The 18,665-nt window shown below is 45.7% G+C and overlaps 1 protein-coding gene across 5 annotated transcripts in view; it reads left to right on the top strand.

Moving 5' to 3' along the window:
* Window positions 1–259: 259 nt before the first annotated feature.
* Window positions 260–18,665, top strand: part of LOC138583279 (zinc finger protein 514-like) — a 178,096-nt gene continuing 159,690 nt past the window's right edge. For 3 of the 5 annotated variants that reach the window (XM_069655380.1, XM_069655381.1, XM_069655379.1), the window contains exon 1: window positions 260–403. In XM_069655380.1, coding sequence (XP_069511481.1) covers window positions 380–403 — 24 coding nt within the window. In that variant the 5' untranslated portion in view covers window positions 260–379. The remainder of the gene's footprint in view (window positions 404–18,665) is intronic. The other 2 variants (XM_069603825.1, XM_069603824.1) reach the window with 1 other exon arrangement.

The following is an 18,665-nucleotide window of genomic DNA, read 5'->3' as shown; positions in this document are numbered from 1 at the left end:
TTTGCTAGAGCGACGTCGAAGAAACCGTGATTGTTTTCATACATTGGATAATAAAACGAACATGTTGGCCTGTGTTTTGAATCAAACACACGTAAAAAGTAATGACGCGTGGCGTTTACACCAGAATCGTGCACGCTCAGTTCGCATTGGATGGGCGATTTCATTTCGCCCTCGAGATTTTTACTACAGGGTTAATTCGAATTACGTCCTGGAGATTAGTGTCTCGAGTTCTCCGCATGCACAAAAGCAGTCGCTCTGACGTGTGATAATGTCCCGGTTGATTTTCTAGACAGAACTACGTTGGCTCTCCAATCGCACCTGGCAGTTCATCCGCTGAACCTGGACTATAAAGGCACTCTTCAAGACAGCAGTGGAGAAAATGAACCTGCCAGATTCAAATGAGGTGCGTGGATCTGCTAGACTAAGAAATGTGTTATGAGGGGAGGGTTTTCCAGCCATATAGCTCCGTGTGGGGTCCTCTGGCATAATTGGAAAGAGTTAAGCAGTCGCTACTAGCTCAAACTAGGAGCGTGGTCGCGTCAGTCGTCTTATACATTAGTGTAAGTACTTTTATTTATGATTCCTTGGGGCCAGAGGTGAGCAACTATTTGTTTGTACTCCGCCACACCTTGTGGGAAAAAAGTGTCATCGCTGTACCGCGGGGTCGAACAAAAAAACATGCTTGCTGTAACACCAAGCACCTGGGGGCTTTTGTGGCTGATTCGACCTATAGCTGTGGTCCACCCTCGTGTCGAAGGTAATGTTGTTCCTGCCTGGCCACATAAATAAATCTCCAGTAATTGCAGTGAACGAAAATTGGCAACATACCCCGAAACAGTCCCCGAATGCCAGACCTGATTTCCGTCTGCTAAAAGTCAAAGGAAAAGGTGACAATACAGCTATTTCCCATAGATGTCACTATTATCTATGTTTACAATCACTTAATCGGTTTTCCTGATTTGGAGTTGGTAGTAGGGACAATATACTATAGAGCATAGTTATCGAACTCCAGGCCTCGGCCAGAAACCTGACAGGTTTGTAGGATATTCCTATTAATATTCATTAGAGAAAATATGCACATATTTAGAATCATTGTATGCAAATTTATGTCATGAATAGTAACAGGGGGAGCCTGAAAATACAAAAGGCATCCGCCCTCGAGTCCGACAACCCAGTTGGAAAAATAGGTCAGTGGGTTGCGTGCTCGCTGCTGTGATCTGCAGGTCGCAGTTTCGAATCCCTCATACTTCTGAGGTCGATTAATCATCCCAACTGAAGTTGGTACTCATTTATGTATGTAAATATGTTCTGTGCCATAAGCGCTATATAAATAAGAAAAAAATCAAATCATAAAGAATCTTAGTTTGACGTTTGCAAATGTATACTGATGTGTTCCTAAAGTGATGGAATAACTACAAAATCATGTTTTTTTTAAAAAAAAACAAGAATTGTAACGTGCATTGAATCATTTTGATTTCTTATTTATATTTGAATATTTATGTTTTAAAATATTTTATTATTGCTTATTTGTTATATTTAACAAAAATAGATGTTGTTCACTTTAATGCAAAGATAGAAAACTGACTGCATCTTGTAGCGCCTTATTTCTGGACCTCGTCTAGGGCAAGGGTGATCTTAACCAAGATCAGGGGCGTCCCTACGAGAACCACCAGGCCCTCTGGATAGTGATGGACACTGCACTTGCAAAACTAAATCATTGTTAACATGAGATAGGCTAAACCATGTGTCTTGACCTTAATCCTTCACATGACAGACACTAAGGTGTATTTATTTTAGGGATCCCAGTCTCAGTTGTGACGTCACAATGCCTGCTGCTTGAGGCAGGACAAAGCAGAACCCCAGCTGTCTCTGCTGCACTTAAAGGAAAATTATTATTGTCCCGATCGTTCGGGCATGTGTTTTTCAGCATACAGTGATCGATCGTAAAAAAACGTTCCTATGCATCTTACCTTAGTTATCCTCACTTTTACACATGTGAAAACAAGGAGTCGGGCTTGGCCATCTTATCTGTTGCTGCATCGCACTAAGGTCGAGTGCCCCTGCGGCACTAAATCTTATCCCCCGCCCCTGATCCTGACCTATCTATTCCAAACGATATGCTCCACCTATTTTCATGACGTTAGTGGGCAGCGTAGCCAAACGCGCCCAACAATCACCCACGTAATAACGTCAGTTGACGCAGAACACGGAAGATCAACACACTCACCCAAATCAAATTTGCTACCAATAATTTTTCATGAATCTACAATTTCGCAAGTGCTTTCATTTATCAAAGAACGCTCCAAAAACTGGATTGAGATCCACTGATTATGATGAACCACCAATAGTTGTGTCTCCTTAGGCTCGAGTGGCAAAAGTTTAAAATGACGCACATGGTGTTCCTTTCGAGAGAAGAGGTGATTCAATGCATCTGATTCTTGCTACATCGTAAACGATGACAGGTTGCTCGTTGTCGCTGGTACTGCCAAAGGGCATATCTGTCCCAGTCTATCGTCCCACATGATGGTGATGCTGAACGATGAAGTTAGGGGTATCTGTCATTGCTGGTTGAAAAATCCATCACACGGCAGCTGGAAACTATGGCATTTGCAGAACGGTACAATATATCTGTGTAGATAACCGAATTAAAATATATTTAGGACCCGTTCTTTATACTAATTTATGTTGTAATTATGCACCAGATGAAACAGAATAACGAACACAAACCAAACACAATGAACACACACACACAACGTGGGGGACTATTTTAGACTACGATGAGCATGAAAGGTTAACACTGAGAAGTCGGTATAGCTCCCAAAGAAATGGATAAAGTGACTCAGAAAAGGGACAACAGACAGATGGCATTGTAACAGAATTGGAAATACTATCTATAAGCAAATCAGTTACCCTTGGAAAATGTTCTGACCCCAGCCCTTTCAATAATGCAACCTTGATTGCACACCCTGATATGGGACGAAGTGGTTTAGATATCACTAGCCTGCATACAGGTTGTGCTTGTGTCTCGTCTATGAGTAATCGTCACAATATGCTCCTACGAACAACCCATAACAATGTTGATAATCAAGACAGGCCAAAAATCCCAACCTTTACTCATTCCGACTTAACCATACACCAATAACAATTATTAGTAGACTTATAAATAAACTGCCAGTTTAATCACTCATTATTATAAATATGGCGCAGTATATGGTACAAGTATTCTGTCCACTGTTTACATCAAAATGCCATTTTAGCAATTGCTAAATCCTCCAATATGCTAAAAGAAATTCCCCTTTTTTCCATCTAAAAAATATTATGTATAGTTCAACTTATATTATGTGTGGTTGTTCCATTCTCTTGGCGTAACGTGCAGAGTCCGCTCTGAACAACGGTTTGCATAAATTGAAATAAAATGTCCCATTGTCCACTTTCATAATAGAAAATGTATCATTTTTGCAGGCATTCCACAGGTTTTGTCCTTCTAGCATGGCAATTGCTCCCTTCGGTCTAAGGTCACATAACAATTGAAGCTTGTTTTCAGCATTTATGTTTGGTAGGTTTCATTTTTGAGAATGAATGCCACAATATTAAAACATACCAGAGAAGATGCCGCAGTGTGAACTGATACATTTCTTCTTTCACCACAAGCATCATCTCACGAAGTGCCCTTCACTCCATGGAGCACTGAGCACAGCAGGTGCACATGGCATTCGAAATGCACAAGAAAAATAAACTAATTGTTGGCGTCCACCAATGCAGCGCGATCTTGAATACTGTCTCACTCATCACTAGTGCGGGTTATGAACCTATATGTGATATCATTCACAACGCTGTGGCCCTTCCATAGGCAAAAGCATTTGATCTGGATCACGAACAGCATCTACCTTTGTTGATTATTATTTAATTTTGGAATAAAGATAACCTTGTGAAACCCTGCAACCTATCGCTTTGCTTCTTTCACGAGAGTGTATTCATTATGTTCTGAGCATAACATGGGACAGCCGTTCACACCATCTATCCCACCTGAGGCAGCCCTGTCTAGGTTCAAGCGAAACAGGTCACATTGCTTGCCCATACCCGGTTAGTTGTATTTATGATCCTACTATGCCTTGTCTCAATCAGCATTGCGTGGGCATAGGTTAAGCGCGGATGAGCGTTAGCCAATTTTTCTGATTCTTTCACCTGATTTTCAAATGTGAACCTGAGATGTCTGTAGCCTTGTGCTGAACATTACAATAGTGCGCTAAGTCACGCAATCGCGACGATCAAGTGAAAAGCTTATCTTTTTGGGAATGCTGTAGCAAATCAGGAAGGGGCCTGAGGCGATCAAGAATTGGTTTTCACTATTGCAGCAGGGTGTGCCCTTCGCCGCACATCAGTTTTCGAAATCTGAAAACGGCCGTTAAGCGCACGCCAAACCAGCCAACATAGAATTCCTTTGCTACGCTCGATCCTTTGTATTGTGAATCTCAACAAGAAATCATATAGTATATAATAGGCACAGTATAGAACTATGAATTGGTATAGAACTATGAATTGTAATCTGTATAACTGTCATTCGAGGAGAGTTGGACCTTGGGGTGTAGTATTCATTGACAGTTGCTTTTCGTTTCACAGAACCATGACTTCAAATTAGTTTTTGACCACAGTTACACTGAAGGGAAGTAAAACCAGTAGCACAAGGCACTGAAAGCCTTGTGTAACCTAGGATACATTTTTTATCTGTACAAAACAGACCACAATATCATCTGATGATATGATATGGCATTTATAACGCACATATGCTCAAGTGCTTCAAGGCGCGACGAGGCAAGGGAGGGGAGACAGAGGGAAGACAGAGACAAAGATCTTACTAGTCCAGGTGACATTGATATCGCGAAAGCGCAGTAGGGAGGGGGGCAAGGATAAAAGTGCAGTGGGAAAGGTGGAGGGGCCAGTGGAGTTCATAGGATAAACAGTCGAGAAAAATAAAGGAATCCAAAAAATTAAAAACGCGGACATCTGGTGGAAAGTTCAAGGGTAAGTGCAGACAACAGGTGTCAATTGCTGTTAGGGTGCTGTAGGGATATAGAAACAGTCCCTGAGTGCAAGTGTTGTCAGGGGGCAAGTGCAGGTGGGCAACTGGCGGGGAGGGGACCTGGCCCCAAGACCAAAGGGTAGTCAGGTCAGACGGTATCCTGGCAACCAGCACAGTTTCAGTCAGCAGATCAGTGGGGAATGGGGAGAAAAAGCAGATAGAGTAGAGGAAGGACAAGTCGATCAGAGAGGAAAGAAGTCAGCCAAGCCAGGGCATTATCGGTGATAACCCCGGTTATCATGGAGATGGTTTAAAAGGATGGTAGTGTTCACCATGTCAAAGGCAGAGTAGCAATGGAGGAAGGTGAGGACACAGGGGGTGAAGGAATCAAGTTTGAGTCCATAGGTATGGCGAGGGAATGATAAAGAGGATGTTGCAGAGTGTTTGCCTGGACGTAGCACAGGTATAAGTATCGGCCATAGGGTGGCCGGTGTCGGATACCAAGAAGTCCTTTGTAAACTTCTTCCTACCAGATTTAGTGAGGAGAGCAGGGTAGTCAATAGAGAAACAGTTGCAAAAGATAGGAGAGACAGGGAGCTGTTAGGCAGAGGGAGGAGGAGTGTCCTCGCTGTGAAAAACACAAGGGAAGGGCGCAATCAAAGCAAACACAGAGACATAATGTATGGAAACCCAGCAACAGCAGGCACTAATTGCCAAAATGTTGACAAAGACCCTACTTTTGTTGACGCAATGGTGTGCTATGTAGAGCTATAGAGAAACCCAAAAAACTCGTACATCAAAAAACTGAAATAATATCAGAGAGAGTAAGAAGGTGCCTAATCGCAGAGGTGTTAAAAAAAAATTAAACTGCTAAGGAATAATGTTCTGGAAGTTAGAGGGTTGGCACAGGTCAGTCAATTGATCATTGCTATGAAAATCTTACCCACCATAGGCTTTCAGTGCCAAGCACTGCATATGTGTATGGGGTTTGGGTCAAGAATTAAGGGATTGACAGGCACCAAGTCTGTATCCTGTTGACTGATGGCTAAATCCAATTTGCCCATCATTATTTCAGCAACCAAAATGGGCAGTGCAGCACTGATGTGCTACAGCAATTCCATTTTCAAATGTATCATGAATAGCAATTGCAGACATGTCTCTTAGCAGGGAACATAAATATCGATGAAGGGAAGGTGAATTAAATACATTAATGACTCGTACACCAAATTTAATCTCCAAAATTAAATATTCGAGGGGATTGTGTCCTCCGACGCATTCCACATCTATGACAGGGAATTTCCACAGCTGTGCTGCTTCTGTAAACTTTCAGCAGAGGGCGTCCTGCTTCAATGGCGTTGATCCGTTGCCCTCGAGGGCCTCCGTCGAGGGTCGACGTCACCAGATGTTATATATAGGACGCACAGTGCCCGTAGCCTCAGTTACGCTTTTTTTCCGCAAACGTGTTTGCTTCGAAATCTCAGGCGCGCTCGATTCTTCTCTTCGAAAGCGATGTCTTCATCATCTTCTAATACCCCGAAGTGGGACTTTAAAAAGTGTTGGGATTGCGGTTCGAAGATGTCTATCACAGACCCGCACGACATCTGCGTCTGGTGCCTCGGCGAAAGCCACACCACCGACGACTGCGAGGATTGCCAGTCCCTGATGTCTAAGGCCTTGCAGGAACGTAAGAAGAAATTGATGGTAGGTAGGGTGTCTAAGACCCATAAATCGAAATCCGCTGTGTCTAGGAGTGGTTCCCGCCATTCCTCTGCCTCATCAAGGCATTCTAGGAAGCAAAGTCACCAGTCGCCTTCCCCGTCGGAGGAGGACTCCGCCAGACGGTTGACTAGTCCCACCAAGTCTTTGTCGCCGGCCGAATGGGAATCTTTTCGCCGGCAGATGTTAGCGATTTTCGAGTCGCAAGGCACCGTTCCGTCCGCGCCTTTCAAAGAAGCCGGCAAGGAACGGGCTCGGTCCACCACTCACACGCCTTCGGGCTCGGGCGGTCGGCGTGATTATCGGGAGCCGTCGAGGTCCCGTTCGGACAAGGGAGATTGCCATAGCCGTGCCAGATCCAGTTCCCAGTCCTCGATACCATAGAGACTGTCGGAACCTGTGAAGCCTTTGAAGAAATCGGCGCCGTGTCCTTCGAGGGATACTCTCGGGGCTCCATTTTCTAGCCCTCGTGCAAGACGGCAAGGATGCCATGTGTGAGTCCGTTCAGTTGGGTTTGGACATGGCAGACTGTGTCAGCAGGTTCATGGCTGCGAGCACCGTGATATGCAGGTTTGCGTGGTTGCAGAAGTCGGGGTTTGCTCCTGATGTGCAATCCCGTCTTCTGTACATGCCCATTGATGGTGTTCATCTGTTTGGCAGCAAGGCTGACGAGATCCTTGAGAGGTTGCAGACCTCCAAAGCTGCAGCAAAGTCTTTGAGCGCTGCAGTTCGTCAACCTCTGCCTTTTCGTCCTAGGGGACAACAATGGAGGGGAGGTTCCTTTCAGTACTACTCTTCCTTTGGTAGATCGAGAGGAGCTGCCAGTCAAAGGGGCCACCGTAAGAGTACCCGGGGTGGAAAGCAAGGTACTCGGGGTGGCAAAGCCTCTCAGGCAGTTGCCTCTTTGCCCTCAGGCACTGCCGCAGCCGCGTCCGCTCAGTCATGAGGGCCATGGTTCGCCGGGTTGGTGGCAGGCTTGTGCAGCATCTTGGAGAATGGCGAGCCATTACTTCAGATGTGTTGGTTCTGGAGATCATAGCCTACGGCTACTGTCTTCCCTTCCGGCAGATTCCTCACGACAATCTACCGGGGAAGCTCTATTTGAAGCATCCAGATCCGCTCCTTGCGCAGGAAAACCTATACCTGCTGGGAAAAGGCACCATAGAACTGGTGCCTGTAGCAGAGAGGAACAAGGGATGGTATTCCCCTTATTTTTTTATCCCAAAAAAAGACGGGGGATTGAGACCCCTCATGGACTTGTACTGGTTGAACAAGTTCCTCAGGAAGGACAAGTTCAAGATGGTAACTCTTTCTCAAGTTTTCCAGGCCCTTCAACTTCAGGATTGGTTGGGGTGTCTAAACCTCAAGGATGCTTACTTTCATGTGCCGATTCATCCAAAGCACAGGACGTACCTGAGGTTCGCGGTTGGCGACTCGCATTTTCAGTTTCGGGTCCTGCCGTTTGGATTGACCTCCGCCCCGAGGGTCTTCACCAAGCTGATGGTGGTGGTGGCAGCGTATCTCAGGAAAGGGGGGATTCACGTCTACCCCTACCTAGACGATTGGTTGATCAGGGCGCGCTCTCCCGAGCAAGCCCTGGATCATCTGTCCATCACCTGCCACTCCCTTCACAAGCTGGGCTTCTCCCTCAATTTAAAGAAGTCTCATTTAACACCTACCCAGCGGCTCCAGTACATCGGAGCAGTGCTCGGGACATCCCCAGGTGAGGGCTCATCACATTCTGCAGAAGGTGGACAAGTTTCAACGTGCCCAGAGTCTCCCGGCGTTCGAATTCTTGAGGTTGCTTGGCCTCATGGCATCCTGCATTTTCCTGGTGCCAGAGGTCAGGCTGCGGATGAGATGTCTGCAGTGGGCTCTCAAGATGCAGGGGTCGCAGTTCTCCAGCAGGATGTTAGATCCCGCTCAGATTCCGACCTCGGTCGCCCAGGATCTTCTATGGTGGACGACGAAGGCAATCTGATGAAGGGAGCACCATTTTGGCAGCCATGGCCGGAGGTGACGATCGTGATGGACGCATTCCTCGAAGGTTGGGGAGCTCATGCCAACGAGTTGACAGCCAGCGAATTTTTGTCTCTGTCGGAGTCCACACGCCACATCAATCTGTTAGAGCTGAGGGCCGTCAGGCTAGCCCTGAAGGCTTTTCTGCCGTCTTTGCGGGGGAAGAATGTCCTGATTATGACATACAATACAGTGGCCATGCACTACCTCAACAAAAAAAGGGGTGGGCAGGGTCACTCCCGTTGTGCAGGGAGGCGATGCAGCTCTGGTTCTAGGCCATCCAGCAGGAAAATTCAGTCTCAGCAGTTCATATGGCCGGTGAAGAAAACGCGGCGGCGGATGTTCTGAGCAGGCGGAGCACGGTCTCTCGAGTGGGAGCTGGCTCAGGAAGTTCTTTTGGAGATCTTCGCCCTTTGGGGAACCCCACAAGTGGATCTCTTCACCACCAGTGTCAACCGGAAGTGCAAAAGATTCTGCTCGAAGGAATTTCCTCCAAGAGGAGCCCTATGGGACGCGTTCGTAGTGGAGTGGTCCTTCACGCTGCTGTATGCGTTTCCTCCAGTCCCCATCATTCTGCAAGTGTTGCAGAGGTTACAGAGGTTCGGTTCCCGAATGATCCTTATTGCTCTGACATGGGCCAGCAGAGCGTGGTACCCGGACCATCTAGACATGCCCATCTGCCCTCCACACCATCTTCCCTACCGAGACAATCTGCTCTCACGGGAGGGGGGTTGGGTTCTCCATCCAGAGGTCAAGTCTCTCAGCCTTCATGCTTGGTATCTGAAAGGTTGGGGTATAAGGATTGGGACCTCCCCGAAGACGTGATGGAGGTGTTGCTTTCGGCCAGAAGGCCCGCAATGAAATCCCTGTACCGTTGCTGTTGGAGAAAGTTCTGTGACTGGTGCAGGGTACAGAATGTGGATCCTTTCCAATGTTCCATTCGTTTGGTTTTGTCTTTTTTGCTTTCTTTAGCCCACAAGGGCCTGCAAGTGGGTACCATTAAGGGTTACCTGGCGGCGCTGTCCATATTTAAGTGCTCGTCTGAGGAATGTTCTTATTTTAAGATCCCTTTGATTTCTTAGTTTCTAAAAGGGCTAACTCATGTGTTTCCACTGTCGCCTTTCCAGGTGCCACGATGGGATTTGAATTTGGTTTTAAAGTTCCTAATGGGAGCTCCGTTTGAGCCCTAACATTCTTGTCCGTTGCGACTGTTGTCCTTTAAAACTGTATTTTTAGTTGTGGTTACTTCCGCACGCAGAGTGAGTGAGTTGCAGGCATTTTCCGCCAAGCCACCCTTTACGGTGTTCCATAAGGACAGGGTTGTCCTGCGGGTGCGGCCTTCTTTTCTTCTGAAGGTTGTGTCGGAATTCCATTTGAGGCGTTTTATCCGCCTCCACACCCCGTAGGTTGGATCCTAGATAGGCTTTGAGTTTCTAGCTCTCACGGATGTCCCGGGTCAGAGTGGACGATCAGCTCTTTGTTGGTTACGCTGGAAGGCACTTGGGTCAGGCTGTTCCCAAACAGACCTTGTCTAGATGGATCATTTTGACGATCTCCGAGTGTTACCGTCTGGCGGGAAAGGACCCTCACGGGCTCACTGTACTAGGGGTGTGGCTGCCTCCACTGCTCTACAGAGGGGTGTTCCGATTCGCAATATTTGCGAAGCAGCCACATGGGCCTATGTCCATACTTTTGTGAGACACTATTCCTTGGACTGCATCCATGGGCAGGATTTGGCCTTTGGTAAGGCAGTCCTTTATTCAGCAATTTGATTGGGCATTCTAAATTTCTAAATTCTTTTCCCACCGCCATAAATTGGTACTGCTTTGGGAGTCTGTCATAGATGTGGAATATGTCAGAAGACACAATCCCCTCAAAGAACAAGTTACTTACCATATCTGGTAACGTTCTTTCGATGGGATGTTCCTCCGACGTATTCCACATCGTCCTCCCAGCCTGCCCCTCTACTGAATTTCCTATGCGATTGCAGCTTACGTTCCCACAAGGCTTTCTGCAGTCATACTGGCAGGAGATTGGTGCCACACGTTCTGGGAAAAACTATAACTGAGGCTACGGGCGCTGTGCGTCCTATATATAACATCCGGTGACGTCGACCCTCGACGGAGGCCCTCGAGTGAAAACGGATCGGGGCCATCGACGCAGGACACCCTCTGCTGAAAATTTTCCAAAGCAGCACAGCTGTGGACATTACCTGTCATAGATGTGGAATAAGTCGGAGGAACATCCCCTCGAAAGAACTTTACCAGATATGGTAAGTAACTCGTTCTTTTTTAAAACGGGCTGTAGCATCAAAGGTTTGTGTAATAGCATTCAATTGTTGATGTACAAACATTGGGGAACATATTGAAAATGTTATTGTAAGCGGATTGTGAAGACGGCTACTAATTATTTATATCGGGAAGTCAACTGTTCTACAAGTACCTCTTTAGGTGGATAGGGCTCATTTGTAATGTTTTGTGGCACTGTCCTAAGAGCAAAGTCTGGATCGATTCCATGAGTATGCATGGCCAACACATTCAATGTCAAATCTTTCACAAATTCGAATTCCATATCCTGTTATATTGGCTTACCCACCCATTGTTTGCTTAGTTTTGTGAAGGCCTTGAGGTAACGATGCATCCCGAAATGTCCTGCAGTTTTTGCTTTTTCCCCTCCCAACCTCCTTGTTGTGCGCAAGTACAGCTAGTCTTGTTCTGGCCTCCATACCGTCTATGCCGAAATGCGGGCATGTACTTTAGGCACGTATTGTGGAACACCTCCAAATCTCCAGTATGACAGAATTCTGTGTCTCCCTTCATGTTTCTGGAAAGCGTTTTATCGTACAGGATCTTCTCAGAGATATGTGTGGAGGTGAACATGGCACCTACCACTTCTTTTTTCATTTCTGCTCCTCAGATAAAGGTCCATGTGCACATTCAGGAAAATGTTGGTTTTCTGTCCATGAGATTACGTTCCTAACAATGGTGCATCAATGAATGCCATTTCTCAAGTAGAATTTCTACAGACCCATCACAAGTTTTGGAGCTCCACCAAAGATGGTTGCTGATAGACTGACTCCACTTTAAGATTTCTTTGGAACCCTTTTTTTCTGCCAGCAGCTGTAATCTTTTTATTGACTGATTTGGCAACGTGCCATACATCAAATAGATGTGGAAACAGCTGTCAATCTGAACAGATGTCAATCAAAAGCACATTTTCTGGCAAATGTTTTTGGCTAGCTGGCCTTGGCTATAGAAACATGCCTGTCAGTGGCTATTTGCATCCCCCTCGATTGAAGAAATTTGACAGATTTGATGAAACCACGTTTCTCCATGGCCGTCGCCAGCTAGCCAAAAACGTTTGCCAGATAATGTGCTTTCGATTGACTGTTCAACTTTCCAGGCTTCACTAATGGCGGGGAATATGAATTCCCTTTGATATTTGAAATACTGGGTTTTAGCAAGGAACTCAGCTCCTACAAATGGACAGAAACTGGAAATCTTACCGAAAGTAGACCCACTGAAAAGTAAAAGTAAAGCTGCTGAACATAATAGATTTCCAGCTGCACTTTGCCCAGCATCGGTGTGGACACAGCTGGCTTGGATTTTCAGGTTAGTGCCTTATAACACAAGATATAAATTCACCAGTGGCTCCCTGCATATGTTCCCCCTTAATGTATGGGCACATTTCATTCAGCTGTCAAATGCAATGTATTTTTGCTCCTTTGTTAGCCAATCATCCGGCATGAATGTGGTTTGTGATTCGGCTGTGGTGGACAAATCGGCAGAACTCAGCAAACTCAAGTCGAGATCTTTAGCAAGTTCCTCGGTCAGTTCTGTTGAAGCTTCAATCTCTGTTACATCAGGTTGTAATATTTGCACGCGAATTGGAGAAACCAATATAATCGAATGTTTCTTTGATGGAACATTCTTGATGGGTGTAGATTGTGTCAAGGGGTCTTCTAGAAATTGCAATGCATCTTCATTGTATTCAGTCTCAACTTGTCGAGTTGTCACATGATAGCAATGGTCCATGTACACTTTGCATGGATTGCCGGTCACATTATATTCAGTTCCGGCCATTGGGCATAAGCATCACAAGTCTGCTTAGTCACTGGACCACGTGCACCCCAAATAGTAGTTGCTCCATTGTGAAATCAGTTTGGCAAGTGACATCTTTTCTTTCATTTGTTGTCTGTGTCTTTATACTTCGCTTCCTTCTGGTCCTGTAAAATATGTGTTGAGAAACATGCTCAAGGTATAGCACACATACAGCAGATATCGCTTTGTAAACAAAAACATTATATGAATAAATCAACATCTTAAAAAGTTCTACAAGGCAAACTTGTTTGTGCGTTACCCTTGTTTTTTGTTTTCTTGGAAACCGTGGCCTTCTCTTTTTCCACTGCACCAGCAAGCTGAAAAAAATAGCGTTTTTATATGGTATACATCCCGCACATTTCATTTTATCGCAAACCAACATCTGTACATATCTACAAACAGAACCAACTTGATTTAATAGGAAAAATTACAACATTAAAATGTATTCCAAAGGCAATGTGATGTCCAATAGTATTCAATATTACATGTTTACGCCTGGTCCATGTGCCTCCTCTTCTATTTCAACACCTTGTGTACATCCCTTGAACAGAATATTCATTTAAAAAATAAAAAGGAAAAGTGATTCATACTGGAAATTAAAAATGTTCATCGCACTGTGCACTTACACAAAAAGTTGTATTAAATGAATAACAACCATATAACACAAGGTTTGTTCTTGCAACACTAAGAGAACATTCGTATGAACATACCCTCGTAAACAGTTATAATATACTTTTCACATTGCACCTGGTAACATTCAGAGATCACTGTGCAAAGCATACTGATTGTAATGTTGCCCTCAAACATTTTGTAATGTATTCTGCATTATGGAGGAAGAATAAGTTGTATTAGATGTGTGGGCAGTTCAAACGCTCGAGAATATCACTTTGTGCATGCCAGTAGGACTCACCATTGGTACACAGGACGTGTCATGGTTTCTTCACTTTTGAGGGGCTGTGCAACTATCACTGTGCTCTACGCCAAAAAAGGAACATGTCATGCAACCAATTATGAAAATCCAATGCGACTTTTAAAGGGCACAATGTCATTGTTTTATAATGGTCATAATTGTTAGATTTGTGAGAGGCTCAAGAAAGCGTGGGCCGATGTAGTGTAGTGAAATCTAGTATAGTAAAAGTGCAATACTATCTTGTAGCAATGGAAACCTTAGTAAGACACTTTTGAAGTAAATATACACCGAAAGCTCAAATCCATTCATGAAGGTACTATTTCAGTAACCTACCAGATTTAGATAGAAAGATCATTGATGATACTTATGTGTGCAGTCCATCGTCCAACATAACAACAAACACAGCTAATTCATCACGCAGGACTCACCGGAGGCAGTTTGTTCATAAATTTGTTTGGAATTGTATGTGGAAGCAATTTATGATGAATTTGGAGCCAACGCTTTTTAGTGTACTCAGATCAGTCGTACATTTCGTCGGTAAAGTACCCGCTGCAGATGTTGAATTGATTGGCCCTCACATCTTTCAAGATAGCCTGGGCTCTACTGTCAATCTCGTCCGCCCGAAAACCACAGTATTTAACCCATTCTCTTATTGAATCAATATCCTTCGGGAATGTATGCAGGGCCATGCCCAGACTTTTTGAATGGTTCTTAGAAGGGCAACCGAGTACCATACAAGCTAGCATTCTTCAATTGTCTCTTAGACCTCTATAGACATTAAATAATTCAAAATAATTACTGTATGCCAGTGATTGATGTGATTGTAGTACAGCTTTCTGTGCAATACTAGTTTTTTTCAAAGAGAGAAAACATGTTTAGCGTTGTTGAAAGGACACAGCGGTGAACTGTCTCACAGATATGATTGGTATACGGCTATTCATAACGTGTTACTCGTCGGTTGCATGTACTTTCATGCTTCAAAAGGGAACCTGCTTACAAACATGTCCCATGAAATATTCGATTCTATTACAAGGGACCAAGATGCAATGTGGGATTTTTCGAGATGAAAATACTTGAAATATTAGACAATGGTGAAGTCATTGGGCAAAATTAACATTACAACGGGCGGTACAATTAGTGGAAATAGTAAAACAAACTGAGATCGGCAGTTGATGAATATAGAGAAGGAAATTCGGTGACCTACCTCCCTTACCTGGATGAACAAACAAGCCGATTCAGCAAACAGTGGAGCAACTATCCGGGGAACAAGTTGCACGATGAATAGATACCTTACTGAGCACGGAGATGTTCTCCTGTTAAATGTCAAGGTGTTTATAAAGGATTAGAAAAGAGGGTGTGTATGAATGTGTGACGTGTTTGTTGCAGGGTCTTGCAGAGGGGAGCCTGGAGACACTAGGTCTGGGGAGGTCATGAGAACAATGGTCACTGTGCAGAAGATCACTTTTCAAGTGTACATGGTGTTTGGCACCTTGGCCATTCCCATCCTCCCAGTACTGGAGTTGGGTATCATGGAGAGGGGATGGCTTGTTGCGGGCGATGTGAGCACATATCCAAGCCTGCATCTCTGCGGCATCGAACAACATGGCTGAACTCTTTAAAATCTGCAAGGAACTGGCCAATCCTGCTGCAGTCTCTACCTCTCCAGTCCCCTCCCAGGCCCTCTGCATGGGCCTGGCTTCTCACTTCATTTAAAAAACTCAGGACATCCTGTCCTCACTCTCCTCCTATCGCCTCCCTCCCTCTACTCCCTGCTCTTCCTCTGATCCTTCTGCAGCCACCCTCCTCCCTCCTTCTCTGCCTTTCCCCTTTGCTCTGCAGACGAGGTTTCTCGACAAGTCTGATCTATGAAAGTCTTGTCGAAACAGGTAGACCCCTGTTCCTCCAAAACTATCAAGGACCACATAGACACCCTGGCTCCTGCCCTGGTCGATTTCTGCAATCACTCCTTCGCCACCGGAGTCTTCCCATCACCCCTGAAGCACTCCCTTGTGCACCCTCTTCTTAAGAAACCCTCTGCTGACCCCTCCTGCCCAGCTAACTATTGCCCAATCTCCATCACTCCCTTCCTGGGCAAGCTCCTAGAGAAACTGCCCATCTCCCAACTTAATCTCCACACCGAATCTGTTGGCTGTCTTCATGACCATCAGTCTGGCTTCAGGGCTGCCAGAAGCACAGAAGCTGCTCTCCTGAACATCCGTGAAGACCTGCTCTCCAACCTTGACTCCAACACCCTGTATGTTCTCATCTTGCTTGATCTCTCTTCTGCCTTTGACACTGTCAATCACGCCATCCTGCTCAACCGTCTCTGTGACAACCTGGGTATCACTGGACAGGTTCTGGCATGGCTGACTTTCCTCTCCAACCGTCCCTCCCAGGTCCAACTCGGGTCCTTCCTCTCCGATATCTTTTTCTCTACCTGTGGTGTCCCCCAGGGGTCTAACCTCTCTCCCTGGCTGTTCAACCAATAACTGGCACTCCTTGCCCATCAAATCGCCGCTCTCTGCCCCAACCTTCAGTGCTATGCGGATGATACCCAGCTTATTTTCAGGCTACCCTCAGCATCCTCTTCTCCTTCCCTCATCTCTGACTGTCTGTCTGTTATACAGGAGTGGTGTGCCGCCAATGACCTCTGCCTTAATGCCAGTAGGCACACCCACACCCACTCCCTCCTTCCCTGCAGCTCTCTGGCCGGCCTCTCTTGGCCGCTCCCTGCTCCCACCTGCAAGGCTAAAAACCTTGGGGTCATCTTCGACTCCACACTCTCCTTCTCTCCTCACATCTCAGATGTCTCTAAAAAATCCCACTACCAACTGCAACTCCTCAGAGGTATTCTTCCTTTCCTCTCCTTCCCCCAAAAGCTCACCGTCTCCAGAGCCCTGGTTCTCTCTAAGCTGGACTATTGCAATAGTCTCTATCTTAATCTGCCTGCCTCTACTGTCTGGCCTCTTCAACTTATCCAAAATAGGACTGCAAGACTTGTTCTTGGCCTCAAGCCCAGGGATCGTATCTCTCCAGGACTGAAATCTCTGCACTGGCTCCCAGTGGCTGCAAGGATCAAGTTCAAAACCCTCTGAATTGTCCACAAGGCCTTCTGGGGCCTGGGGCCGCAATACCTTCAACTCTCTCTTCCCAAATACCTTCCTTCTTGGGCTCTTTGCTCATCTGCCTCCAACTCCCTCAGGGTAAGTCGCTTCTCTAAGCAACGAGTGGGTGGTCGAGCTCTCTCTTCAGCAGGGGCCTCCCTCTGGAATAGCCTTCCTGCCTCCCTGAAACTGTAGGAGAACCATCTCCGGTTCCGGAAACACCTCAAAACCTTCCTCTTTGCTTCTGCTTTCTCTGCCTCTCTTCCCTGCTGAAATTCCTGGCTGAAACTGCACTGGTCACCTGGCCACCCTTTCTGATCTTGGGTCCGGGCCAGGCCATGCTTTTGCACACCTGCCCTGCCCCCCTGGCAACCCATCGCACCTGGGGAATGTTTTCTGTATCCCTACAGTCCCCCACCAGCACATATTCTGCTCTTACCCTGCACTTGCCACTATCTGGCCGCTTTTATTTATCTATTTATTCTTCTATCCCTTGCATTGCACTTTTCCCCTCTACCTTCCCCCTGGCACTTGCCCTTTCTCCCTACCCATGCACTTGCACGATCTGAATGACACCTGGCCTATTAGGATCGTTGTCTGTTTCCCAATGTCTCCCTTCCCTTGCCTCGTCGTGCCCTGAAACACTTGTGTATGGGTGCGTTATAAATGCCATATCACATCACATCCCACAAAAAGGCACCAACCACTATTTCATGTCCCTCAAACAAGTGAGCGTGTTCTTGAGTCACTGAAAAATTGAAACAACTATTCGTAGATGCTAATTTGTATTTTATTTAGTTTGGTGATGTTGATTGCACAAACAAACTACAAATTGTATACTTAAGGTTGCAGCACAGTGTGCAAAAGTCCCCTGTACTGTCCGCTGTCACTGGGGAATTTTGCACAAATGGCTTCAACGACACTGGCAGATATTACTCGATGAACACGGAATCTAAGCCTCCCATAAAGCCACCATGTAAATGAATGGTAGGCCACTAGCCTGCAACACCTGTGGACGAGAAACATACATACATACTGTAGTTGAATTAACCATATAAGTGCTCCAGCCTTACTTGAAAATGCATCCTGAATTCTATGACATAACGGTTTGGGCCATAGAGAAGTATTGTTTCTTAGTTGAAAGTGAAACACGCGTAAGCGATGAACACTGCGCTTTGCAAAAAACTAGAGAAATATATCCAGTTTGAAGACTGAATTAATTCATCGGTGATCGACCAAAGTGAAGACAATGTAGGGTACAAACATGAAATATTATTCCTCTCAGTGGTCAACATAACATCACACCTAGAGTACACTTACTCGTTACTTGGATTACGAGGGCAAACTGTTGCATGAAGTTTCTGAATAAGCACCATCATAATCCTCAACACAGACATTGTGAGGCAGGCTGCCTTGAAGTCGTGCAGCGCGGTAAAGCATAGCGGTGGTGTGTCTTCTTCTGAGTTTCCTTTGCAGCAGCAGTTCTCCACCACGGTTGGCCTGACCTTGCAGCGATTGCAGGTACACCAGGTGGAAACGTCTTGCATGCGACTAGACTCAGGCTCATGCTCTGGTGATTCATCTTGCGAACTATAGTTCGATTCCCCATTGTTTACGCACCTTTCTCTTTGAATTACTTCCTCCTCGGAATACTCAGGCTCATACTGGTAGGGCTGTATTGCTGCCAGTATACAACACATTTTTAAATAAAACGCAAGTAACGATTGAAATCAATAGTAATGTTAGTCCAAGTATCTGTTCGCATGGGCTTTGTGCTAAGAAAGTAGCTGAACAGC

Source organism: Ambystoma mexicanum, chromosome 3q (genome assembly GCF_040938575.1).
Source record: "Ambystoma mexicanum isolate Mex_15411 chromosome 3q, UKY_AmexF1_1, whole genome shotgun sequence".
In the NCBI taxonomy this organism is placed as follows: Eukaryota; Metazoa; Chordata; class Amphibia; order Caudata; family Ambystomatidae; genus Ambystoma; species Ambystoma mexicanum.
This window is presented reverse-complemented; position numbering and strand designations above follow the sequence as displayed.